The sequence below is a fragment of the Pelodiscus sinensis genome, chromosome 2, assembly GCF_052426305.1.
Source record: "Pelodiscus sinensis isolate ZL-2025 chromosome 2, ASM5242630v1, whole genome shotgun sequence".
Lineage (NCBI taxonomy): Eukaryota > Metazoa > Chordata > Testudines > Trionychidae > Pelodiscus > Pelodiscus sinensis.
In genome coordinates this window covers 240,953,374-240,980,225 of record NC_143053.1, presented here as the reverse complement: position 1 = coordinate 240,980,225, position 26,852 = coordinate 240,953,374, and the positions used below count along the sequence as shown (strand labels likewise).

The following is a 26,852-nucleotide window of genomic DNA, read 5'->3' as shown; positions in this document are numbered from 1 at the left end:
TAGAGTCCTGCACTTGGGACAGAAGAATCCCAAGCATTGTTACAGGCTGGGGACCAACTGGCTAAGTAGCAGTTCTGAAGAAAAGGACCTGGGGATTACAGTGGATGAGAAGCTGGATACGAGTCAATAGTGTGCCCTTGTAGCCAGGAAGGCTAATGGCATATTAGGTTGCATTAAGAGGAGCATTGCCAGTAGATCCAGAGATGTGATTATTCCTCTTTATTTGGCTCTGGTGAGGCCACATCTAGAGTATCGTATCCAGTTCTGGGCCCCCAATTACAGGAAGGATGTGGATACATTGGAGAGGGTCAAGCAGAGGGCTACCAAAATGATTAGGGGGCTGGAGCATATGGCCTATGAGGAGAGGCTGAGGGAGTTGGGTTTATTTAGTCTGCAGAAGAAAAGAGCGAGGGGGGATTTGATATCAGCCTTCAACTTCCTTAAGGGAGGTTCCAAACAGGCTGGAGAAAGGCTGTTCACCGTAGTGATGGATGGCAGAACAAGGAACAATGGTCTCAAGTTGCGGTGGGAGAGGTCCAGGTTGGATATTAGGAAAAACTATTTCACTAGGAGGGTGGTGAAGCACTGGAATGGGTTACCTAGGGAAGTAGTGAAGTCTCCATCCCTAGAGGTGTTTAAGACTCGGCTTGACAAAGCCCTGGCTGGGTTGATTTAATTGGGATTGGTCCTTCCTTGGGCAGAGGGCTGGACTTGATGACCTCCTGAGGTCTCTTCCAGCTCTATGGTTCTATGAGTCTATGGCTATGTCTAGACTGCAAGTCTCTTTCGAAAGAGGCTCTTTTGAAAGATACTTTCGAAAGAGCCTCTTTCGAAAGAGAGCGTCTAGACTGCACGTTGAACTTTCGAAAAAGCGGCTTGCTTTTTTGAAAGAAAGCATCCAGTGAGTCTGGATGCTCTCTTTCGAAGAAGCCCTATTTACATTGAAGAACGCCTTCTTTCGAAAGAGGAACTTTCGAAAGAAGGCGTTCTTCCTCGTGAAATGAGGTTTACCGCCATCGAAAGAAAAGCTACTTTTTTCGAAAAAACCCCTGAGTCTGGACACAGCCTATGATTTTTATGATTGATTCTGATAAACTAGAAATATTTCTACTTTATCCTGTGTATCAGCCTTATCCCAATATTACTAGTAATCAGATTAATCCACTGGTTACTCAAAAATAATAAGGGGATATATAGCTTTTCATTTTATATGACCAGTTCAGACACAGCACAGCTCCTACTAATTTCATGGGGAACAGAAGGGGGATATAGTTTCTTGCCATTTCAACCAGAAAGGACACTGTCTTAATGACCTAATCACATGCATCCTACTTCAGAAGACTTTCAAATCTGCACTTGAAAGGGAATCCTCTGAACTGGCATTCATGCTAAAATTCGACACTCTCCGCAGGGGGCTGAACAAAGACCCCAACTACCTTACCCATTACAAAGATAGCTTCCCCAATTATCACCTCTAATACCATTAACTCACAGACATCTACCCTTCCCCACCTCTAATATCATTAACTCACAGGCATTCACCTTCCTCCCCCCCCCCCCCCGCATCCCCCTTCTGTTCTGAAATGTGATTTGTCCTTTTCATATGTGTTCTTTTTTTTTTAATTGTATCCTTTGGTATATATGGTTGTGACTATTTTCTTCCACTATTTGATCTGAGGAAGTGGGTCTGGCCCACGAAAGCTCATCATCTAATAAACCATCTTGTTAGTCTTTAAAGTGCTACATAGTCCTGTATTTTGTTTCAAGTTTAAAACGGTAATGGAAATGTCTATATCAGCAAGCTCTGTAGGTCCATTAGAGTTAACCCAAGCTAAGCAGCTGGAGGTCTCTTGCGTATCCCTAGAAACATGTTGCTCCCCAGAGTTCAAACAGCATAGAGATCCCTTATTCCTTTTATTTGGGGTTTTTAATCTCCCTCCTTCCAAGTGCTCCAGGCTACAAACTTAAGATCTCTGGAGGAATCAATTTTCATGACTCATCTTAATGGGGAAGGGGAGAGAGCAGAACAACAAACATCTTTTGTCCTTTTTAACATCTCACAATAGTCTTTTTGGTATTGGTGGACCTTTCCTGTTGGGAATGTTGAAATACTATCTGTTGAAAAACAGCCCTTCACATTAATTAATGTCTCTTCCTTGTCTGGTGATTTACACAGTTACAGAGGCTCACAATATAACCACTCAACTATTACCTTACAATATGGAGATAAATGCAGATAGCAATTAATTAAAGTCTAAACACGTCCTTCTAGTTCTGATACCTACACTAATTCACAGGTGAGCCAGACTGATTCCAGCTATACATTTGACAGTGTTCAGTTGAGACATGGGTACTTTCGCAAGAGCTGGCACTAGGTCTACCAGCCTCATGGATGCTCACATAGAGCAATGACAGGAAGGCTAGAAATACCTATGTCAGTGTAGGTTTTGTTTGTATTTAATATTTGCTCATTTTCAATCATTTGAACCTTTTTTAGGTAGCAGTTGAATTACAAAAAGTGGATTTGGCTGGTTCACAGAGTGATTTAGGTAAGTACTGTACATGAGAGGAACAATTGGTAAGGCAATCTGTTTTTACATAGAAGAGAGAAAGAGGTCATTGAGAGGGCATAATAAAACTATGCTTTTATATATATGCAATAAAATGTTGATCAAATTTTTAGTTTCATAATCTCCTGTGTCCCTGCAGAACTGCATAATTTGCTGAATTTGGATATTTTGTGTAAATATTGATGTGTGGAGTTTTAAAGCTATTGAGTTTCTATCAAACTCCATTGGATCAGCTCAGCATAATGCCCCTAGCATTTATTTTTCTCCTTCAGACTCTACCTTTATAGTATGAAATTTTCAGTTGCCACTTCAGTTCTCTGTTAAAATTAATATAATATGAAAGCATTATTCTTGGTAGTATTATTGTATCTTTACTATCTATTTTATTACCTGTGGTCATAATTATATAAATCAGAAGCGGGGAACCTTTTTTGGGTTAGGGGGCCACACACACATAAGAAGCAAAGAAACCAAAGCAAAACAAAAAACACCTCATGCACCAGAGGTTTGCAGGCTAGTAGATTCTGTGTCCCATGGGAAAGGCAGAGGGGACAGTGGAGGCACTGGAGCACCAGTGTGGTCTGAGCCTCAGGAGCCAGATCCAAACAAGCTGGGGGCTGCATCCAGCCCCTGGGCCTTAGGTTCCCTACTCCTGATATAAATGTATCATTTCCGTCATTTCTCTTTCTGTAGTGATAGTATGATGTAATAATGCATATTAACAGAAAGAGAATACCCGTAGAACTGATACACATTGTAATTCAGTAGAAGTTCTAGAGATTATAATTTTAGAATTAAAATGACCATTTTTCTCTTTTCCCTTATCCCTCCCAATTCCAACAAATATTACAACATTTGAATCCTGGAGACAATAACACATTTCAGCTTGTCTCATCTTTAAGGACAGCGCTTTAACTGTAAACTTCCTTGTGTTTATTAATTGAGATCTTAATTCTATTTTAACTTAGTTATTTTAATATTGTCTATAATGATATATGATTTTTGATATTTCATTGAAATTTATGCTCTTGATTTAAAGAATAATTATTTATCATTTCAGGTTTAATTCCTGGAGGGAAAGTAAAATTAGTACATAGCTCTACTCTTCAGTTGAATAACAGGTAAGAAAACAGTGTTTAATCATTAAATTGTGTATTTATAACTCAGTAAGGGTGTGCCTATCCTGCACCATTATTTCAAGATAACTTTCATTATTTCGAAATAACAATGCAAGCATCTACACAGCCATTCCATTATTTTGAAATAATTTCGAAATAACAGTCGGTTTACTCCGAAATCTGTAAACCTCATTCTACGAGGAATAACACCTATTCCAAAATAGCTATTTCAAAATAAAGTGTGTGTAGAGGCTCCACAACTGCTATTTTGAAATAGCCCCTCACCAGGGCCATTCTGAGTTATTCCTCTCCACTGCCTCCGGGGAGCTCTTAATCAAGATAACATGTCTACATTAGGGAAGCCTGCCTCAGACTATTTTTGAGGCTTCCCTGCAGTGTAGATGTGCTATTTTTAAATAAATTATTTTGGAATAACCATTTGGAAATACAGTAATTCCTTATTTAACACTATAGATGTTTCAGAAAATGATTGTGTTAAGTGAAAACATGTTATGCGGGGTCAATTTTCCCATTGAAAATAATGGAAAAGGTGGGGGTTGTGTTTCAAGCAGTGGTGTCTGTTGGGACTGGGACATAAGATTGGGAGAAAGGGGACTGGGTTACAGCAGGGAGGGGAGGTGTTTGGCTCTGGGGAAGTGAAGGGGAGGAGAGGGAAGGGGGATTGGGTTGGGAGTATGCCCCTGTGACGGGTCTGCCAGGACCCGCATTGAGTTCGGCGAGGGGGGGGCACTGGGGAACGGCGCGGCAAGCAGCAAACCCTCCGCTGCTTTGCAGGGAGGCGGGTGAAGCCCCACGCAGCCACCGGCAACGGGCCAGCTGGGGGAATCATGTTATTCCTGGGACGGTCATGTAATTCAAAAAACGTTTCCTAAAAAAACAATCGTGAAAACGTGTTAAGTGGGCACGTGTTCAATAAGGAATTACTGTAGCTTATTTGAAAATAAAGCGAGCAGTGTAGACATACCCAAAGTTAATTATCCCATGGAACTGGTCACATTATTGTTCTCTAATACATCTAATAAATATTGATCAGGATTTTCAATAGTTCATTACTGTTGAAATTATACATTTTTGTCAAAGATGTCCATTAATGGTTCAAATTATGGGAGACTTTCCTGTTTAAAATATTTCCATTCTTCTTCTAGTGATTGCTCATGTGCATTTCAATTAGGTGTGTGCGCGCAGCGTGCACATGTTGTCGGAAGTTTTCCCTTCAGCAGTACCCTTAGGGACAGTGGGGAGCCTCCTGGAGTGGCGCTGGTATATCGGCCCATATATACCCCTGCTGGCCCCCTCACCTACTCAGTTCCTTCTTACCGCCGTGACGGTCGTTGGAACAGCCCTCAGCGCTTCTAGCGATAGTTGTATTCAGTATTCTTCTCTGTTTCTCCAGTTAGCTTATGTACCTGCAGTTAAATTAAAGACTCTTTTGTTGTTCTTTGTTGTTTTCGTTGCTGTTCCCCGCCGCGGCGCGCCGTACACCCAGCCCACAAGGCTTTCAGTCCTGCAAAAAGTGCCACAAGCCTGTGCCTCGAGGTGACCCTCATTCCTCATGTTTAAAGTGCTTGGGAGAGACACACCTCACTGAAGCCTGCAAAATCTGCAAGGCATTCAAGCCACGAACGAAACACGCGAGAGAGTCGCGTCTTAAGATCATACTTATGGAGATGACTCTCTGGCCGGTACTGGCGCTGGAGTTGGCACCGGGTCCTCAAAGCGCACCGGCGTTCATGCGGGACTCCCCCCTGCACCGTGCCTCACCAGCACCGCAGAGACCTCGACAGCAGTCTCAGTCTCCAGCACCACAGAAGAGGAGGAGGCCTAACGGGATGGTCCTTCAGTGGGGCACGCGGCACCGGCAAGTCCAGAGCCCAGGCCTTCCAGGTCAGGCGGACCTTACTCCCAGCGTAGAGCCCCTTGGAAGACTTTCCTGAACTACACTGGAGGCCTTAGAAGCGGCAAGGGTGCTCATAGACTCTTCCCCCTCGCTGCCCCCTACTCCAACGCCTTCCAGGCAACACGTGACATTCCAGCACTGGGTATCGAAACAGCCCGAAACCTAGGCACTGGAAGCCTGGACCCACTGCCCTCCTCTCCTGGCTCCACCGGTACCACCCACGGCACCGACCAGTGGTGCATCCTTACCTGCAGTGCCACATCAGGACATGGCACCAGATACACTGCGGTACCATGCACTGGCTCACACCGTTCCAGCACCTACCTCTGCACCGGATGCCAGCACCACTATGCCACCACCGCCACCTTGGTACTTGGGGAAGCAGGAATCTATGGCCAGGCATGTAGCTGCTCCCAGAGCCATCCCGAGCCATTTTGATGCCCAGGGCGTGCGGCGCCGCCCGTGGGCACACAGTGCATGCGCGGGCCAGCCCCTGGGGGGCACAGTGCATGTGCTGCCCAGCCGTGCAGGGCCTCGTGACCATGGGGGGAAGGGTGCTGTTGGCCGGCGCCACGGGGATGAGGGAGCCGGTGCCGCAGGTGCCCCCCCATAGGTTGGCACCCTGGGCAGCTGCCTGGCTAGCCCAGCCCTTAGTCCGGCCTTGGCTGCTCCGCAAGTGTCTGCATCGGCTCCTCCTTGGTCCACCTTGGACTACATGTCTGCCTCCGAGGTGGAATCCACCTGGTCTTCTCGGGGCTCCCACTCCCGTTCACAGCACCTCTCCCGACACAATAGTCTGCCTTGTCAATACCAGCAGCAATGGACACAAGCAGTCCATTGCTCCGGCAGTCATGGCCTCCTCAACCTCCAGCCCAGTGGCCATTTTGGACTCCTTAGCCATATCACCAAGCCCAGGGAAACCCCCCTTCCAGGTCGGCTTCGGTCGCATCGGGTCCTCAGGCCCCTCCTTTGGAAACCCCACTGGTCAGTACGCCAGCGTCTGGCCAGTCACTGCCTCCCAGCCAGCAGTCTCCTGGTCCTTTGGGGAGTGTGGCTCTGGTGAGCCAACCTCCCCCACCCTCATCTGCTGCACGCAGCAGGATCCGGCACTTTCGGGGGTATCTGTCGGGGAAATCCGAAAGGGATCATCGTCCTCCTCCCCTGACAAGGTTCTGGGAGACCCTGGACCATCCATGGCCTCTATGGACACCAGAGCCCATCAGGACCTCCTCCGATGTCTGGCCCAAAGTTTGGGAGTCCAGACAGATAGGGTGTCCAATGACACCGATCCCACGGGGGACATCCTTCACACAGATGCCCTCTCTAGAGTGGCCCTCCCGATTAACAAAACAGTGGCCAAGATTTCCAAAGCCTTGTGGCAGACTCCCGTGTCCATCCCTCCTATGGATAAGCGGACGGAACGAAGATACTTTGTCCCCCAGGAGGGTAATGAGCATCTTTTTTCCTACCTCCCCAGCGGGCTCTCTCATGGTACAAGCCGTGAATCAGAGAGACAAGGTCAGCCTGCTGTTGTCCCTAAGAGCAGAGAGGCTATGAAAACTGACCTGCTAGGCTGGAAGGTCTGCGCATCCGGTGGTATCCAGTACTGCATTGCAAACCAACAGGTCCTCTTGTCCTGGTATGCATTTAACACCTGGGCCTTGATGGACAAATTCACGGACCTACTCCCCCAAGAGTCCCGCGCAGAATTCAAAGCTCTCCATGAGGAAGGGAGAACGATTTCTAGGGCGGCTCTCCATGCAGCTCTAGATCTGGCTGACTCTGCTGCCCGATTAATGGTCTCTGGGTGGTCTTATGCTGCAGTTCCTGGCTACAGGTTTCTGGGGTTCCTCTAGAGCCGTGGTCACCAACAGGTTGATCGCGAGGCCTCGACCAATTGATTGCGAGGCATCCTGTCCGCCCCGCCCCCATTTCTCTCCCACCCCTGAGAAGCCCCACTACTTACCTCAAGTGAAAATGGAGGTAGTGTCAGCTTCTCGGGGATGGACAGAAGTCCCACAGCTTAGCGCCACTTCCAGCGATTCCAGAAGTGCACTAGCTGGTCTGCTGGGTGTACTGCTGGAGGGAGCATCGGCTCCCTGCACCTCACAGGAGTGGTGAGTCAGCCCCGGGGGACGCGTGCGCGGGGGGGTGGGCCCCGGGGCAGGCGCGCATGGAGCTTCCCTGCTCCGGGGAGGGGTCGGCCCTCTGGGCAGGCGCGCGCTTGGGGCTTCCCTTCACCGCAGGGGGTTGGCCCCGAGGCAGGCACGCGCTGGTTTCCCTCGGGGGGGGGGGGGGAATCCTGGGAGGAGGCAGATGCAGGGGACTCTCTGCCTCCACTTGCACCCCACTCCCCAGCCCCCACTCCCCAGCCACAGAACTCTGTCCCCACTCCCCGGTCCCCAGCTACAGAACGCTGTCCCCACTCCCCGAACTCTGTCCCCACTCCTCTGTCCCCAGCCACAGAATTCTGTCCCCTGTCCCCAGCTACAGAATGCTGTCCCTATTCCCGTCCCCACTCTCCGAACTCTGTCCCCACTGGCACTCTGTCCCCTGCTGCAGAACCGTGTCCTCTGCCCTCCCAGCACCCTGTTCCCTCTTCCCTGCCCCCAGCCGCAAAACTCTGTCCCCACAAAATGTATAATTATAAATGCTTTATTTTATATTTAAATAGCATGAATAAAAAACAGACCATTTACTTCATAACTATAGAGACGTTATTTTAATTTTATATATCCCATAATTTAAAAATAAACTGTTTATCAGAGTGTGTAAGTAAGGGCTGGGGATAGCAAGTGATGGGACAGGAGGAGAATAGAGAGGGCAGGGCTTCAAGGAAGGGGCGGGGCGGTAGATCTTCGCCTGTTCTGGGATTTAAAAAGTGATCTTGGGTGTAAAAATATTGGAGACCACTGCTCTAGAGCTCCAGAACACCATACAAGACCTCCCTTTTGAAGGCCCTTTGCTCTTTTCTGAGGAAACTGATCAGAGGCTCCATGGTCTGAAAGACACCGACCTAAAATCATTGGGCATGCACACCCCAGCCACCCTGAGGTGCCCCTTCCCCATTAGGAATATTCCTAGAACACCTCCCTAGGGTCCGTGTACTGACTTCTCCCATCGTAGGAGCAGAAGTGGTAATGGCAGGAACAACAGGCGTCGCCCTCGCCCAATCCCTGATCACAACCAGGGGCCCCCCCAACAAATCCTCCGGTCCCCATCAGTGGTTTTGACGGGACCTACGAGGGCAACCTTCCAGTCTCCCCATTTCTCTTCCAGGACTGTTTATCCCACTTTACCCCAGCCTGGCGGTTGGTCAATTCGGACCACTGGGTGCTTGAGATAGTGGAAAGGGGTTTTGTAATCCCTTTCCACTCCCCTCTCCCTTCCCGACCCCCTACCCCGTCCCTTTTTAGGGACCCATCTCACAAGCCTCTGCTTCAAGAGGAGGTCCAACATCTCCTTAGGATAGGGACGATAGAACACGTTCCCCCTGAGTTTCAGGGGAGGGGGTTCTATTCCCACTACTTTCTGGTCCCAAAAGCCAAATGGGGCCTGCGTCCTATTCTGGACCTAAGAGCCCTCAACTCCTTCATTGCCAAAGCAAAGTTCAAAATGGTAACATTGGTGTCCATAATTCCCTCACTAGCCCCCAGAAACTGGTACGCTGCCCTTGACGTAAAAGATGCTTACTTTCACATTTCCATTGCCCCCCCCACCACCCCAAATTCCTCAGATTTACTGTGGGCCCGGACCACTACCAATTCACAGCCCTCCCATTTGGTATTTCCATGGCCCCTTGTGTCTTCATCAAGTGTATGGCAGTGGTAGTCACTGCACTCAGAAAAAGGGGTATCCAGGTGTTCCCCTATATAGATGACTGGCTCCTGAGGGGAAGCTCGGAGTCACAGGTGCGAACGCACATCACCGTAGTGCATGCACTCCTTGACAATCTAGGTCTTTTGTTAAACCTGGTCAAGTCATCCCTAATTCCCACTTTGATAATAGAGTTCATGGGAGCCACCCTGGACTCTACCTCGGCGAGAGCCTCCCTACCCAAGTCCCGGTTTCTCGCGATACAGGCGGCGGTCAGGGAGCTCAAGAACTTTCCAATGATCACCGCTCAGACTTGCATGCGCCTCCTCGGTCTCATGGCCACCTGCACTTATGTAGTGCAACACGCCAAGCTGCGCATGCGCCCGCTACAGATGTGGCTTTCGCGAGCCCACAACCCGGTCATCCATTCATGGGACAGGGTGGTTATGGTCCTCGCTTCCATCCTCCTCGCGCTGAACTGGTGGACCAGCCAGGAAGAGGTCTCACAGAGGTACCATTTTCCAGACAGGTACTGTCCACCCGACACGTCACGGACGTGTCAGACACCAGCTGGGGAGCCCACCTGGGAGACCTTTAAAGCATGTGGTCTGCGGATGAGATCTCCCTGCATATCAACATCAGGGAGCTCCGGGTAGTCCGATTAGCTTGTGCAGTTTTCCTTCCCACCTGATGGCTTCGTACCTCCCGGGCTCCCAAAACGTCCTGGCAGACAAACTAGGCAGGTCATTTGCAGGTTATGAATGGTATCTGAGGTGGGATGTAGCCCAATCTATCTTCCGTGCGTGGGGGTCTCCCCATCTGGACCTCTTCACCACAGGGCAGAACAGGAAGTGCCACCAATTCTGCTCCCACATGGAACAGGGACAGGGCTCATTGGGAGATGCCCTCCTTCTCTCCTGGCCGCAGGGCTTACTATACACCTTCCCACCATTCCCGCTAATCCACAAGGTCTTACTCAGGGTGCGGGAGTTCAGGGTGTCCTGGATTTTAATTGTCCCGGCCTGGCGAGGGTTGAGAACCAGTGCTGCTCCCAGACCTGATTACTCAGGATTCAGGCAGGCTCCACGACCTGGACCTGCACTCGCTGCATATGACAGTGTGGAAGCTCCGTGGCTAACGGCCGAGGAACTTCAGTGCTCAGAACAGGTCCAGGAAGTCCTACTGGGTAGCAGGAAGCCCTCCACTAGGACCACATACCTGGCTAAGTGGAAACGGTTCTATATCTGGGCTGCCCAGAAGGGGTACACCCAAGGTGAGCTGTGATCTCCTTGATCCTGGATTACCTGTTAGACCTCAGGCTCCAGGATCTCTCTTCCTCCTCCATGAAGGTTCACTTGGCGGCCACCTGGGGGAAGGGGGGAAATCTCTGTTTGCTAACCCAGTGGTCAGCAGGTTTCTGAAAGGTTTGGACAGGCTCTACCCACACGTCTGCCAGCCCGTCCCCCAATGGGACCTATACCTGGTCCTTTCCAAACTTATGGGACCCCTGTTCAAACCTTTACCAACGTGTTCCCTTCTATACCTGTCTTATAAGGTGTCTCTCCTGGTGGCAAACACATCTGCCAGACGGGTATCCAAACTCAGGATGCTCACCTCAGATCCTCCCTACACAGTGTTTTTCAAAGACAAGGTTAGGCTCCGCCCTCACCCAGCTTTTCTGCCCAAGGTGGTGTCTTCTTTCCACACCTCCCAAGATATTTTCCTGCTAGTATTTTACCCCAAGCCGCATGCGTCTGGGAAAGAACAGGCTTTACACACTCTAGATGTTCACAGGGCTTTAGCTTTTTACTTAGGACAAAACCATTCAGAAAGTCGCTGCAACTCTTTGTGGCCATAGCCGAACGGGTGAGGGGTCAACCCGTGTTCTCCCAGCGGATTTCCTCCTGGATAACCGCTTGTATCAAGGAGTGCTATGCCCTAGCAGGGGTACCAGCCCCACCCTCTAGAGCGCACTCCATGAGAGCTGTGGCAGCCTCCACTGCTTTCATGGCGCAGGTTCTCATGCTGGACACCTGCAGACCCGCAACATAGTCCTCTGTCCATACCATTGCCAATCACTATGCGGTAACTCATCAAGCCAGGGAAGACTCTGTCCTGGGCAGGTCGGTCCTCCACTCCTCTGTAGCTTCAACATCCGGCCCTCCTCCATAGGTTCTGCTTTAGAGTCACCTAATTGGAATGCACATGAGCAATCACTCGAAGAAGAAAGAACAGTTACTTACCTTGTAACTGTGATTCTTTGAGATGTGTTGCTCATGTCCATTCCAAATCCCCGCCCGCCACCCTTTCTCCGGAGTATTCTGGTAGGAAAGAACTGAGTGGGTGAGGGGGCCAGCAGGGGTATATATGGGCCGATATACCGACTCTACTCCAGGGGGCTCCCCGCTGGTACAAAGGGTACTTGTGAGGGAAAAACTTCTGATGACGCGTATACGCTGCCACCTAATTGGAATGGACATGAGCAACACATCTCAAAGAATCACAGTACGAGGTAAGTAACCGTTCTTTCTGCCTCTTACTGTGCAAAAGCAGATAATTGTGTCCAGTTTTTCTAACAAATATGTAACACTCAGAACAACAACAACACCTTGATGCAATAACGTGATGTAATATATACTTGCATTGCTTTGAGAGAACAGTTCCTGGTTATTTACATTATCTTTTCTTTTGCTTTTCCCCAGTCTTTTCCCAAAAGCTATCCTATGTCTGACAACACCTCAAACACTGAATATTAAGTTTCTGCCTTCCAATCCTAATCATTTCATTGTTGGAACAGATGTTGTGAGTAACATTCTAAATTTCATTGCGTTAGTCTTTCCTGTCCTATTATTCGAATGATAAAAGCTGGAATTCTTTGGAATTATACAGATACTGCATGTGTAAATATATACTGTTTGATATTATTAAAATAATGTTATTCTAGTTAGTCCTGATCCGTAAGCATGGCAGCTCTATATAAATTGCAATACATAGGACTTTATTTAATATAAATGCTTATGATAAAAATGATATGTTTTTGTTTTGCTTATTTTATTAACAGGGTGTGGTAAGTCATGGTACAAGACATGATTTAAGAGTTCTTCCAAAGCTGTTCAAACCCCAGCAGGGTGGACCAAGATCAGTAAGAGCTAATGCAGTCGATTTCTCTCCTCTTGGAAAGCCAATATTTTTGGTATGGAAGGTTTTTTATCTAACAATTTTTTAGTTTAAAAATATTTGGGGTAGTGGATTTCTAAGATTTCTAACTCAACACATTTAATAACACTTAATTTACATTCCTAGTTCAGAACCCTCTTGAGAGATAGCAAACAAGTATTGCATATTAGTGATTGAACTCATCATATGCTAAGAGATGAAGCATCTGGCTTACAGAAACAGTGACAATACCAGAATACATTATTCTTAGAATGTATTGCCTATTCTTATTAAGACTAGGACCATTTTTAGCTTGTAGGTGAATCATGAACTAAGTAACCTGTTTCTGCACTCTTATCCCGGAACTCAGTATGGGTTGTTTTCCTTTTGTAGATAGCATGGACACACACATACAAATTAGTGCCTTTCTTTTGAAAGTTTACTCAATGCTAGTTGAAAATTATTGCAAAAAGATTTCATATCTGTTTATCCAGATATTTAATTATGTTTTAAATATTCTATGATAATGTCTAAGGACCATATCTCAGTCACTTCAGTGGGATTACACAGATTGTAAATCAGGCTGATGTTTGGCCAACAAATTTACTCATTCTGTACTGCCTCTGGTCAGAACCAGAACTGACATGCTGACTCTGTGAAATTTTCCAGCATACGTTTGGTCAGATCAGATTGTAGTGTACAAATCTATAACTATAGAGTACTTTTAGATTAAAGCAAATGCAGAATTAAGTCTGCTTTAATTTTAGTCAATTTAGCTCATTGTAGTAATAGAAGTACTATGTGATTTAAGCCTGTAACTTGTTGGATGGACCCTTGGCTAGTAAAATCATACATTGGGGGAAGGGGGAAAAAAAGGAATTGGGACATTTTATTGGAAGATATTAATATAAAGTCTATAAAAACAGTTAATCCTTTGTTTAGAAAACATTTCTAGGCATGGACACTTACCATTCCATACTTAACCTTCCTTGTTTGGGAAATGTTATTGAGGCTGCTGTAGCAGCTGGAGTCATATGACTTCCTTCACACGGTTCAGACCAACATTAGGCTTGTTTGTGGCATGAGGACTAAGCTAGACAGACCAATCCATCTCATAACAATGGACAAGCTGATTCTATTTGATTTATCAATATGGGTGTGTCTACACTATAGAGTTTTTTTCGGAAAAACAGGCGTTTTTCCGAAAAAACGTCAATTACATCCACACTGCAATCACGTTCTTCCGAGAGAAAATTGAAAGAACAGTTTTCTGAGATTGGTAATCCTCATTCTATGAGGAAGAAGCCTTTTTCCGAAAGAGTTCTTTTGGAAAAAAAAGGCATATATGTACGGGTAAGAGGGAGTTCTTTCAAAAGAAGAGGAAAGCGGAAAAAGCACAAGTTCCCTGGTGGCCACTCCGTCCATAATAATCACAGCTGAAATGCGAGATAGTGTCCATTCAGTGTGGATGCTATCTTTTGAAAAAGCAGATTGCTTTTTTGATGTGCTTTTGCAGTGTGGATGCTTTCTTTCGGAAGAAGTTTTTCTGGAAAAGCTTCTTCTGAAAGAAGCCTGCATTTTAGACATAGCCTAACTTTAAAAATTGCTGACCTGAGGTTTTCATGGAGATTAGTAAGATCAGAATTATATTTTATGAGATCAGTTCCTATCTACTGGAGAAAAACCACAGGGAGAATCCTATTCTTTCTCCCCTCTTCTACGATGTGTATGTGAGGAAATGAGGACAATAGCGAGATGGCTTGAACTGCCTTACCATAAATATATGGGTGACATTCAGCACTGTTTCTTTCATTAAACGTAAGTAGTATGATGAAATTTGCTTTCTTAGTTGTCTGGATTATAGCAAATTGGCTACATCTTATTCTAGACAAGACAATGGTAATGCTGAAGGACAGAACAAAGTATCTGGGGGAAGTGATGAGGGGGTTATCTGTCTTTTTATTGAAGATATACATGAATTACAGCCTTGACATCTGATCCTGCTCTCCGAAAAGTCAATGGCCAAACTCTTATTGACTTCAATAATGTAGAATCTAGGATTTAGTGAGATTTGTAATTGGGGAGGCGGGGGGTGGGGGGGTGTAGGAGGGTCCATTTGAATCTTTGACTACTTCTGAGGCTCAGTAGAAGTAGCCAGGAGAAGGGGTTTTTTTGTCTTATCTTGCTAGGAGATTGCAGATTTTCCTAATGATGCAGATTTCATCCCAGTATATCTTGGTGTCTGCCAGATTGAATTATTTAAATATGCTTTGAATGGAATTACCACTGAAACTTGAAACCATTCCAAAAATTTAAAATTGGACAATTGCTAATATCCACACACTGAAGTATAATAGTGACGCCTAAATCTGATAGCTGCTTTTATTGTAAAGATCATAGTCAAATACAGTATATTTGAACAACATAAATGACCATTTCAACAACAGGATTGTAACTTTAATTTTAATTCATTTGTTTCTTTCCCGGATAAGATTTTTCTTTATGTTGCTGTGCAGGTTGGCTGTTCAGATGGAAGTATTAGATTGCACCAAATGACATCAGAGCATCCCCTCATACAGTGGAATGACAGCACAAATGGACAGCCAGTTATTGCTCTACAGTGGGCTCTCACAAGACCTGCTGTGTTTTTTGTTCTGGATGCATCATCTAGTGTTTACATTTGGGATTTACTGGAAAACGACCTGTGTCCTGTAGCCAAACAAATTATTCAGTCAGATAAGTAAGTAAATTAAATGACTTTTACTGGATGTATACATTTTCTTGCTGCTATAAGATAGCAACATTACATTGAATTTGTCTTTTTGCTAAAGTTTGAGGGTTTCTTTTGCTGAATTTATTAATATATGATTAATCCAATTTCTTTAAGTCAATTGGATTAATCATATGATTAAATAAAGCATATACTTAAATGTTTGGCTTACTTAGAGCCAAAACACTTAGCATCTTACAAGATCAGAAAAGACAGGGAAAATATGAAGAGTCGAAGAGAGGGACACTATTAAATTAGATATATATTGTACACATTTTAATATATATATAAATATTTTTTGATTATTTTTTCTGAGTGTAAACAGGAAACTTTCACATCTGTGCCTTTAGTTTTAAATATTACAGTACTTTGTACAAAGAAACTGAGCCTGATAAGAATCTGGCTAGGATTGCTGGTTTATGTAAGATTTTTGGAAAAATCAGTGTAAAATAAACATCATTTTAAAAAGCTGCTACAATTATTTTTGAAATGTTGTATAATAATAGCTATTTTACTTGAACCAATGTTTAAAGCATGGCTAGAAATTAGATCACATGAAGGCGGTGAACTAAGATAAAAATTCCCCCTTAAAATATATGTATGTGTGTGATTGCAGCTGATTGGTCATTTTCTTATTGTTTGCCATAGCATAATACGTTTCTCTATATTTCCATTTTGGCATTTTACCTGTTTTGGTAGATAATACAGTTATTTACAATTTTTCTTTATAAAGCTTTTGAGTACATATTGGAGGTTGATAAATAAACTGGTTTCAGGGATTTCTAGTCAATTCATTTTGTCTCAGGGATTTCTAGTCAATTTATTTTGTCTCAGTAAAAAATCCCTCTTATTTTGCTTTCAGAGTTATGACTATGGTTGTATTGGGTGAACCAGAAAAAACAAATGGTCTGTTGGGGATTGCATTGGCCAAACAATCTGGGATAATCGACATTCAGTATGTAAAGAAGAAGTGGGCATTACCTCAGTCAGAAGAGTCAGAGAAGCTCCAGTTGCTCTTGCAACAATTCTTATAAAACTGATAAATTGTCTTTTGCTCTATGTACAAATATGGCTGGCTGTATTTGCTGTACTTAAAAGATTTATAATTTAAGAGCTTTTGCATTTGTATATATAGTGTATATATTTCACAAGAATGTCAGTACAGTATTTCAATGGAAGATACCATATTTTTGTTAATTATAAAAATGACAGAACAGAGCTTGGCAAACATTGTATCTGAAGAAAGATTAATTATATTTCCTTCCAGATTATGAATATTTATTGGTAGTTTTCAGTAAAATAGTGAAAATATATTAATATAAAATATGATATGCTACTTCTCAGTGTTACATTTTGAAGCACACTGTAGATATTTTAAAGTTCATATCTTCTGTATAAAGCTAAATATATGCTTTTCTAACACATAAAAGGTTGTTCAGGTTACCTTTGGAAATGTCTCAACCTCTCCACAGCTGTCACCTGTTCATTTGTGCATAGGCTGCTAGACCATACCCCAATGTGGAGATACTTGCATAGAGACCAGAAAAACACCCTGGCTGACCTTTGTTGAGTGTCTTCTTCATTCTCCCAATTTGGTAGGGTTTGTCCTTAGCAGGAGAAATGGGGCATCTGTCCCTCAAAACCTGTGGAAGTTCAGTATCTGCTATCCACAAGGAGGCCCTGTACCTCTGCACTGATTCTGGGTATCCTTCATCTCTGTTCATACTAACTTGACTCCTCAAGTGGCATGGGACCTTTGGGTCCCTTGTTATAGATGTTCCCAGCATGTATGGGCTCTGCAGAACTTATTCAGCCCCAGGTTGTATTAAGTTGCCCATGGAATGTCTGCTGACCTTCTCCTAACCTTACATCTGCATTGAGTCCTGTAAAAAATCTAAAAGGTGTGGGGACTGCAACTATGGAGATTTGGGGTTTAGACTCTTGTCCCTTCTAGCCCTATGTTTCTATAAGTCAATGTCCATTTACACCAATTTATAATCCTTTATACACTAGTAAGTAGACATAAGTAGGTCTGAGTCTAAAAGAATCTGACTTTGACCCTAAGAATTTGCCAAATTGCTAGTTATTAAGTAGGTCCCACATACATACATATGCTTAGGATGTGCCGGCCTTATGTTTTCTGGTTTTCCAAACTATGCAAATAATCTTAATCCATTTACCAAAACCCTTGGACCAATGGAATATTCAACTCTTTCCAAGATAAACTATATCCATTTATTGCTACAGTTATATAATTGTAAGATAATTACCAAATTCTCCTTTATAGAGGGAAGAATAGATTTGTCTTTAATAACCATTTTTATTGTCCTAGTTTAATTTTGGGCTGGATTTGCTGAACTGTCGAGACTCATCGTGGAAAGCTTCAACTCAAAAGTAGTATTGTTTGGAAAAGTTATGCGCTACTCAAAAAAATCAGGCTGGAAATTATACCTCACTTCTTGCTCAAGAACTGATTGTCCCTACTTTGAAAATAATAATTAAACACCTAGCCCTTATATAATATTTTTCATCAGTAGATCTCAAAGCTGTCTGCAATATTGAATGTATTATCTTCACCATACCACTGTGAGGAAGGGAAGTGGAATTATATCCATTTTTACAGATGGAGAATTGAAGCACAGAGAATCAAAATGTCTTGCCCCAGGTCATACAGACTGTCTATGGCAGAACAGGGAACTGATAACTGGTCTCTCAAGTCCTAAGCGAGTGGCCTAACCATCTTCCTCTCTAATAGTAAGAATCCAGTGTACAGATTTTTAGTGTTTCCTCCCAACCGAAGCTGAAATTGTTTTGGAGTTCTAACTCAGTGTTTTACAGTTCACAAAAGAAAACTAGGTGTTTAGAATCTCTTGTCACTTTAAATGAATAAACTCAAACTGGCCACGTGGTGGTGCCAAACGCTTAGCAGTAAAAATGGCTGGGTATAAAAGATACACACTGGTATGAGAACAAGTTTGCTTCTAGGCATGTAGATTTAATTAAACTGTTCACTTTCCTTGAAAAATAGTAGCTGGAACCCAGAGACACAGGAAATGCCACACTCATCTGAGAAATCATTGACACTGTCATGGTTCCCTGGTCTGTTACCTGTTCTCATCTATGCCCACAGTGGGGAAATTGAAAAGCATAAGGATTTTCACTGTCCTGATGGACCTCTGGATTTCTCTCTGTCATTTTGAAAACAAAATCACCTTAATAATATAAGCTTTTCTGAGAAAAAGGAGGATAAATGATATTCTTGTTATAGTGGTGAAGATCAAGAACAAGTTTCTTTGTACTTTGGATGGGATCTTCTTGTCAACCTAACTGTCATGTTTGAAGCATATATCCCGACCTGTGGCATTTTGAAAGTTCTGAAAGTTTTGGAAGCAATTTTGAGAGCCTGGGAATCCTGCAAAATCCCATGTTTTGTCCAAAAAATCTGATGTAAATCTGCTCTGCTAGATACAGCAGCTCTAGAGATCAGTGACTGAAATAGTGAAATCTTTTAACATCATCTTTCTCTAGTTTCAGGAATCAGGACAATGAACAAATGGTAGCTGCTTCTTGTGATGAGGTCGGAAACCATGACTGTCAGGGTGCAAGGCACAAGAAATCACCTAAGGCGAACACTTTCAAATGTAGGGACCTACATTGATATTTAAGGACTTAAACAGAAACATTCTGATTTTTAGATGTGCTGAGCACTTTCACCCCTCAGCAACTTTTAATTGCAGTCTTACATCTTAGACCCCATGGCTACTGCCAAACTTTTGCATTTAACCTTACTTGTGAAAAATTGCTTAGGTTCAACAGTATTGCATGATTATTTTTCCCATGTGTGAAAAGTATAATGCATGTTAAGACTGATAGATACCAACACCTTCCAACCATTGTTATAACATCAAGCAAGAAAAAAACGTGTCACCACCATATTTCACAAATTACCTTACTTTTTGTGTTTAAAATCCTATTTTCATCATATTGTTCATTATTTCACTATAGCATGGGTCAGGAGCACTAGGTGCTATACAAATATGTTGCAGAACATGATCCCTGCAACAAAGAGTAGGTTCTAAAGCCTTGGTCTTGCACCAGCAAAATCACTGGGAGTACTGCTATTGGCTTCAGGGGCCGACGTTAATTTAAGATAATAAAAAGTGAATGTAAGAATAGAAGGGAACGATGATTACTGAGGGTAACTGACAAAATCATGTTTTGATGCATGCCCGCTATGTCATAACTTGATTATTCTGAAAAATAAAGCTGTCAGCAGTCTCTACTGGTCTTCTACCTAGTCATCAGAAGAGCATGAAATAGGTTTATGCTCAAGTTTAGGGAAGGTGTTCCATGCTTATTGACCTGCCATGCTCTATCAGACCAAAGGTCCTTCTAAATCACCATCACCCTCATGCTTCCAATGATTGTCAAAGGAATTTGTCACTGGCATCAGTAGAGCCAGAAGTTCAGAATGTTTTAGAGGATCAATAGTATACCCAGACAGCTGTGAAATGTGGTATCCCAAGGAAAGACTCCTTCTTACCCCTTTCATTCTTTAATCAAATATTTCATGTCTGTTCTTAGGCAAGGTCTACACTAGACCTGGAAGGTCACTTTAAGGTACACAACTCCAGCTATATAGAATACATAGCTGAAGTCGGCTTATCTTAAATCAAGCTTGGTACCATCGCCACTGTTGGAGGTTGATGGGAACAAATGCTTCTGTCGGCTACCCTTACTCTTCACGACTGCGAGGAGTACAGATGCCAGCTGGAGCTGCTCTCAGTGTTCAATTTACGGGTATATACAGTGAAAGCTTTGTTATCCGGCATTGCTCCCGGCCACAATACTGTCAAATCTTCAGGTGCACAAACCTGGCTTAGTTTACCATGATTGGCTTAACAGCTTTTTATTTAAGAAGTACTAATCATTAACTCAAAATAGAAATGTGAGACCAACTGCCTCCCACCACAAAACTACCAATATTAAAAACTTGAGTTTTACTATTATTATCCATTCGTTTTTCCTAGGTTGATGGGACCCTCAGATAATTGGAATTTTTAGATAACCAGAACACCCTAATCCCCAAGAGTGCTGGATAACACAGGTTTTACTGTACTAGACCCATTAAATCAAATGCCAGAACATTGGTCTCCAGCACAGTGAGTGAAGATGTGCCTTTTTTTTTCACTTGATCCTTTAACGGATCTTGTATACATACATATGATTTTTAATCAAAAGCTAAAAATTGCTATTGTGCAACCTTTCAAAACAGCCAAAGATGAATAAGTTACTAATTTCACACTTCTGTAATGTTGTATATTATTTTATATATTATTACTATCTTCTGTGATTAACATAAATAATTTTTTTCCATCTTTACTTAGTAGAAAACTACCATTTAAAAGTGGTACCAAAGTTTGAATACTATTTATCCATGCGAAACTTGCATAAAATGTTACATTCTGCTTTCAAAGCAGCAACTCCCAGCCAGCAGGGCATGAAAATAAAAATATCCTAAATTGCCAGCAAGATAGACAAAATTTGCATTTTTGGACAGGACCTCTGCTTATTATTTCTTTTTGCTTAGAACATACTTTAAAGGCTTTCTCTGTAAAATAAACACTTATATTATTTCCATTATATTACCTCATCCTAGAGATAGGAAAATAGTTTTCAGAAGTTGAGATAATAAGATAATTGAGAAAGAATAGCTCTCAAACCTTTCAAAATCTGAGGATGCTTTATGACAGGTTTTATAAAAAATAGTCTGGAAAGTGTTTTATCAATTTGTCATACTATTTTTGGAGATAGGATTGGGAAAATAAGAAAAGAATGATTTTCTCATTTTATGTTGGAATAGATTCTCCTTTATCCTTCTGCCTACTATAATCTAGGTTTTTAGTACAGGCAGTCCCCGGGTTACGTACAAGATAGGGACTGTAGGTTTGTTCTTAAGTTGAATCTGTATGTAAGTCGGAACTGGCATCCAGATTCAGCCGCTGAATCTGGACACCAGTTCTGACTTACATAGGGTATGTCTACACTACCCCGCTAGTTCGAACTAGCGGGGTAATGTATGCATACCGCACTTGCTAATGAAGCCCGGGATTTGAATTTCCCGGGCTTCATTAGCATAAGCGGGGAGCCGCCATTTTTAAATCCCCGCTGCTTCGAACCCCGTGTAGCGCGGCTACACGGGGCTCGAACTAGGTAGTTCGGACTAGGGTCCTATTCCGAACTACCGGTACTCCTCGTGAAACGAGGTGTACCGGTAGTTCGGAATAGGCACCCTAGTCCGAACTACCTAGTTCGAGCCCCGTGTAGCCGCGCTACACGGGGTTCGAAGCAGCGGGGATTTAAAAATGGCGGCTCCCCGCTTATGCTAATGAAGCCCGGGAAATTCAAATCCCGGGCTTCATTAGCAAGTGCGGTATGCATACATTACCCTCCTAGTTCGAACTAGGAGGGTAGTGTAGACATACCCATACAGATTCAACTTAAGAACCCCAGGCGTCCCCAAGTCAGCTGCTGCTGAAACTGATCAGCAGCTGATTCCAGGAAGCCCGGGGCAGAGCAACTCTGCCTCGGGCTTCCTGTAGTCAGCCGCTGGTCAGTTTCAGCAGCGGCTAACTTGGGGACGCCTGGGGTAGAGCAGCTCGGGTGCTGCTGGGTTGGTCCAGTAGCGCGGCCGCTCCTCGGCGCTACTGGACCAACCCAGCAGCACCCCAGCTGCTCTGCCCCCGGCGTCCTGATTCAGCCACTGCTGAAACTGATCAGCAGCGGCTGAATCAGGACTCCTAGGGCTGAGCAGCTGGGGTGCTGCCGGGTTGGTCCAGTAGCGCCAAGGAGCGGTGCTGCGGTACCAACCGGCAGCGCCCCACCTGCTCTACCACAGGCCCCGGGCTTTGCTCCACATCTCCCTAGTCTGCTGGGGGGGGGGGCACTAGCTGCGCCCCCCCCCCCCAGCAGACCAGGGAGACGCTGAGCAAAGCGGCGCAGGACCCGGGGCCAGACCCGCGGCCGCTTCCAGATCAGCTGGAAGCGCCGCGGGTCGGGCCGGGTCCTGCGTGGCTTTGCTCAGCATCTCCCTGGTCTGCAGACCAGGGAGACGCTGAGCAAAGCCGCACAGGACCCGGCCCGACCCGCGGCGCTTCCAGCTGATCTGGAAGCGGCCGCGGGTCCGGCCCCGGGTCCTGGCCGCTTTGCTCCCTGTCTCCCTGGTCTGCTGGCTCCCGCAGCAGATCAGGGAGACGGGGAGCAGCATTTCTCGCCCCGGAGGAGGTGGGCGGCAGGACCAGGCGTCCCGCCGCTCGAGTCCTCCGGGGCGAGAAAATCCCCGTTCGTAACTGCGACATAAGTCGGATCCGCGTAACTCGGGGACTACCTGTATATGTGTGTGTGTGTGTGTGTGTGTGTGTGTGTGTGTGTGTGTATATATATATACACACACATACTTCCAGTATATATGTTTTAAATGGATTTGTAAGCCTTTATGTTTAGTGTTTGATATCTTCTGTAGCAGTCAAGTATTTGTCTACTAATTAGCTAGTATCTGTTTATTAGAATAACTTTTAAATAACATTTCTTTCTAAAGACTGATGATCTTTTTTAAATGGGTCAAATAAGAAGAGTGTGTATCTGGCTTAGGTTTAGGAACTGTCTGAAATGTGATTCTTTGACAATGACTGAGGGAGGGTTGTTTGAATCTGGAGAGGGGCTAGAGTAAGGCTGGTCAGAATATGACCCTTTCATTGTGAGCAATGACATACTTTTGGGGGGAAATTATGAAAATACTGTAGTTGGGAGCAATGGAGTAGTCTGTGCACATCCACATTTCTGATTGCAAATGTTAGGCATAAACAGATTTGGTTTTTATCAGGCTTTGTGGGCACTGCCAATTGAAGACATGGATCAGACCAACCCATTTATAGCTCATTAAAAAAAATATTTCCCCTTATACCATTAGTTCTTGAAGTATGCAAAGATGGCACGGATGCAGCAATGAGAATTCTGCCACCAATTCCCTAATTTAAGCATTTTAGTAGGCTTTTAATTTAGTATGTAGGTGTGCACATGTTGATTTTATATTAAATGGTACTTTGGGGGTCCTGAATGTAACATTTGTGTCTCCTCTGTATGAAAACTGAGCCACATATGAAATTCTAATAGTTTATTATTCTGCATCTTGTTATGATGGATAAAATAGTTCATAGGGGCCATTTAAATCTGAATACTGTTCCTGTATATGGTTATTTATCAGTTCTTGTGCCTGTCAATATGGCTGCACATTTTTCTTTCTACTGCTTATCCTCTTGTTTAATATAATCCCAGATCTTAGAGAAGGAAGAGTGGAGGCTGCTGAAGGCGAGAAAGATGAGCATTGCCCACCCTAATTTAGGCAGAAGAGGCATGATCTTTGCTTGTTGCTGAAAATTGGCTCTGAGATCATCTTTACAATGTCACCAGGACCTTCTTGGAAAAGGAGAAAAGACAATGATTAATAGGCAGCTTGTGTCTCTTAGTGCAACATTGTTCCTAATGCTATATTCTCCCATGTTTGGTATTATTTGGCATTATTTACATAGTTAATACAAAAAGTGCTGTTCACATAGAATAATAATGCTGCTAATATCCCACAGGACATTACTTGTAGTAGTGATAGTGACAACAAACACAAACAAGCAAAAAACAACCGTATAAATTATGGAAATTGTACTTCTGTTGACCTTTTCAGACAGCTGAGCCTGTGGGCAAATGTCTACAAAAGTGGCACAGTAATGAACATATACAATGTTCCTTAAATAGAAGCCCAGTATTAACTATTTGCTTAATAAATCAGGGTAGAGTATTCATATTAAAATATAAATGGGCTATGGCTGTGGGAGGGATGGTAGCCTGCCCAAGTTTTACATAAGCTTTCCCAGGCTGGGAATGGCAACCAATAGTGTAATATATGTGATGCTTAGGTTTTCTTTGTGCTGCTAGGCTTAATACACACCTTGAAATAGTAAGTAGGTAACACCCTTAGCTAATCAAATCACCTTGAATCTTGATCTAATTTAAGTGTTTTGATTACTGGTACTGGAAGGTGACATTCTCTGTCCTCAGAACAGGTACTGTATGGGTAGTGGCAATTCTAGCTGTCGAACACCAACTTACCCAATATACAAAGATATCTCAGTCCATAATAAAAGCATCAGTTCCTACCTCAGGGCCTGATGCTAAACCCACTGGAGTCAATGGAAGATTTTTTTCACCTCTGTTGGGCAGCCCTGGGAGGATGGGATGGGGGATGGGAGCCATCCTTTGGTATGCATGTCCCTGGGCTCAGGCAGAGCCAGTCAAGCTCCTACCCTGCTCTTCATGGGGTTTCCGCAGCCCAGCAGGGAAACAGGAAATAGAGCAGCAGAGCTATTCTCTCCTGCTTTTCACACAATGTGTCCATACTAAGGAACTATGATAGCGTGGGGTGGGCTCACAGCACTTCCAGCTCCCATCAGAACTGCAATAGGCCTGCAGGGGAAGCATGGACACAGGTGGGAAGGGATCTTCCTCCTCGGGGACACATTTTCACTTCATAATGAGATACACATTTTCTTTTTAACACAAGGGCATTTTAGGTTGGTTACCAGCGAATCAGCACAATGGGTCCCCGCTCTTGATCACAGCCTTTAGATGCTAATACAATGCAAATAAACAACAATGTTATGTATCTGTTTGAGTTATTGTGTGTCTAAACTACACCCCTCTTTTGGCAGAGGGATGTAAATTAGACACATTGAAAGTGCAAATGAAGCTGGGATTTAAATATCCTGCGCTTCATTTGCACAATGGCGGCTGCCGCTTTTTTCCAAAACGGGGCTTTTCGGGAAAAAAACAGAAGTTTAGACAGGGCATTTTCGATAGAAATACCCTGTTTTGAAAGATCCTGTACTCCTCGTTTTATGACATTCACAAAGGAATGTGCACTTGTTAGAAAGGAGTCAGAGCATGGGTAATTTGTAACCAGATGAATTTTCTCTTTAGTGTTTAAATAGGAGAGCTAAATAATGAACATGTATTATGAGTTATGTGAAGGTTTGGATTAGCACTTATTGTTACTTTATAGAATTTCAACTATCCATGCATTTAAATGGCAAAAATAGCCTTAAAAGCAAAGTGCTACTGTTCTATTTTTTAAATTATGATACTTCATAGGAAGCCCCAGGACAAATAAATAACATGATACAGGGAAAACTTAAAAACCAACAAATAGTCTAGTAGCCTCTTAAAAATTAACAAAACATGTAGCTGGTATCTGTCCATGGTCTGTGTACAGCATCCACCATCAGCGAGCGGCCCCGCTGACTCCCTCAGGTGCCCACTAGTTCGTGCGGCACACCTCAGTCAAGCCTTTGACCAAGAGTCCATTTGTAGGGCCTGGCTCTGGGTCAGGGCAGGGGAAACAGATAAGGGGTTAACACACACACAAGTTGAGAGTCTAAAGTTTAAGGAGCAGCCCTGGGTCAGGGCAACAAATGGCTACCACCGGCGGTGTAGCAGAATGCAGTCCGGCTGAGTCCCAGCTGGGTAGGGGTTGGATCTCTTCACTTCTAGAGAGCCAACAAACGCAGGGGTTTTACCCCCACCAGGGGAACCTGCCACTCAAGGGCAAAGGTGGCAGGGGGGGACATAGGCCCTCCCTACTCTACCACGTCCCGGCCCAGGGCCCTAATGGTGGCCGCAGGGCAGCCACCAAGTCAGCAGGAATCCAGGCTATTACACACCAACTCGGTCGAGGGGTCAGCAGAGTTCCAGGCCACGACATGCTGCCCACCCGACCTCCATCTCCTCAGCCATCCCAAGGTCAGCCATCCCTGGGTCACTTCCAAAGTCTCCCGGACGGGCTTACCTGGCTCTGGTGCTGCTCCGGTGGGTCGGCGGGGTATGGAGGAGCTGGCAGGGTGTCCATGGGTTTGGGCTCCGTCAGGTGTCTAGGTGGGCTGGCCCAGACATTGGGACCCAGCAAGGGTCCTGGTAGGCTTGGTGTGTCCTCAGGCAGTGGCAGCCAGGACCTTCCCAGCCTGGGCCAGGGTTCGGGAGTCGGTAGGGATCCAGGCAGCCCAACCCAGTCTTCTGGCTGGGGTTGGCGTGGCTGAGCCCTTTGAGATGGGAGTGGGAACCAAGCGTCTGCCCTGCTTGCCTGACTGGCTCTGACTGAGCTCTCTGCTCCTATATTGCTAGTTCCACCCTCTGACTTCCTGTGGGCTGGTTTGGGGGAGGTTGGACCTGCCCACTAAGGGGTCTTAGAGAGCACTTCGTCCTTTGGGTCAGAGGGCAGCTATGTTGCTGTTTGTGACTCATAGTATCATGAGCTTTCCTGGGCACAACCCACTTCTTTAGATGACAGGACCATTAGAAGTACAGATCCAAGAATAAATAAGAGAAGGAGATGTAGGGAAGGAGGGAAAAAAGAGAGAAAAGGAGGGGAGGGAGAAAAAAAGAGACAGTGAGTAGATGGT

The 26,852-nt window shown here is 44.5% G+C and overlaps 1 protein-coding gene across 5 annotated transcripts in view; it reads left to right on the top strand.

The window, feature by feature from the left end:
• The window catches only part of DYNC2I1 (dynein 2 intermediate chain 1), a 100,656-nt gene extending 76,145 nt beyond the window's left edge, over positions 1–24,511 (top strand). Inside the window, exons 20-26 of one of the 5 annotated variants that reach the window (XR_012902113.2) lie at positions 2,498–2,549; positions 3,631–3,691; positions 12,125–12,224; positions 12,484–12,615; positions 15,095–15,318; positions 16,211–18,989; positions 23,683–24,511. Coding sequence is in view for 4 of the 5 variants with exons in the window: in XM_006111907.5 (XP_006111969.2) it covers positions 2,498–2,549; positions 3,631–3,691; positions 12,125–12,224; positions 12,484–12,615; positions 15,095–15,318; positions 16,211–16,382 (741 nt within the window). In the remaining variant the exon portion in view is untranslated. Of the gene's footprint in view, positions 1–2,497; positions 2,550–3,630; positions 3,692–12,124; positions 12,225–12,483; positions 12,616–15,094; positions 15,319–16,210; positions 20,728–23,682 lie in introns of those variants that run through there. The other 4 variants (XM_006111907.5, XM_075922734.2, XM_075922733.2 and 1 more) reach the window with 4 other exon arrangements.
• The last annotated feature ends 2,341 nt before the right edge of the window (positions 24,512–26,852 follow it).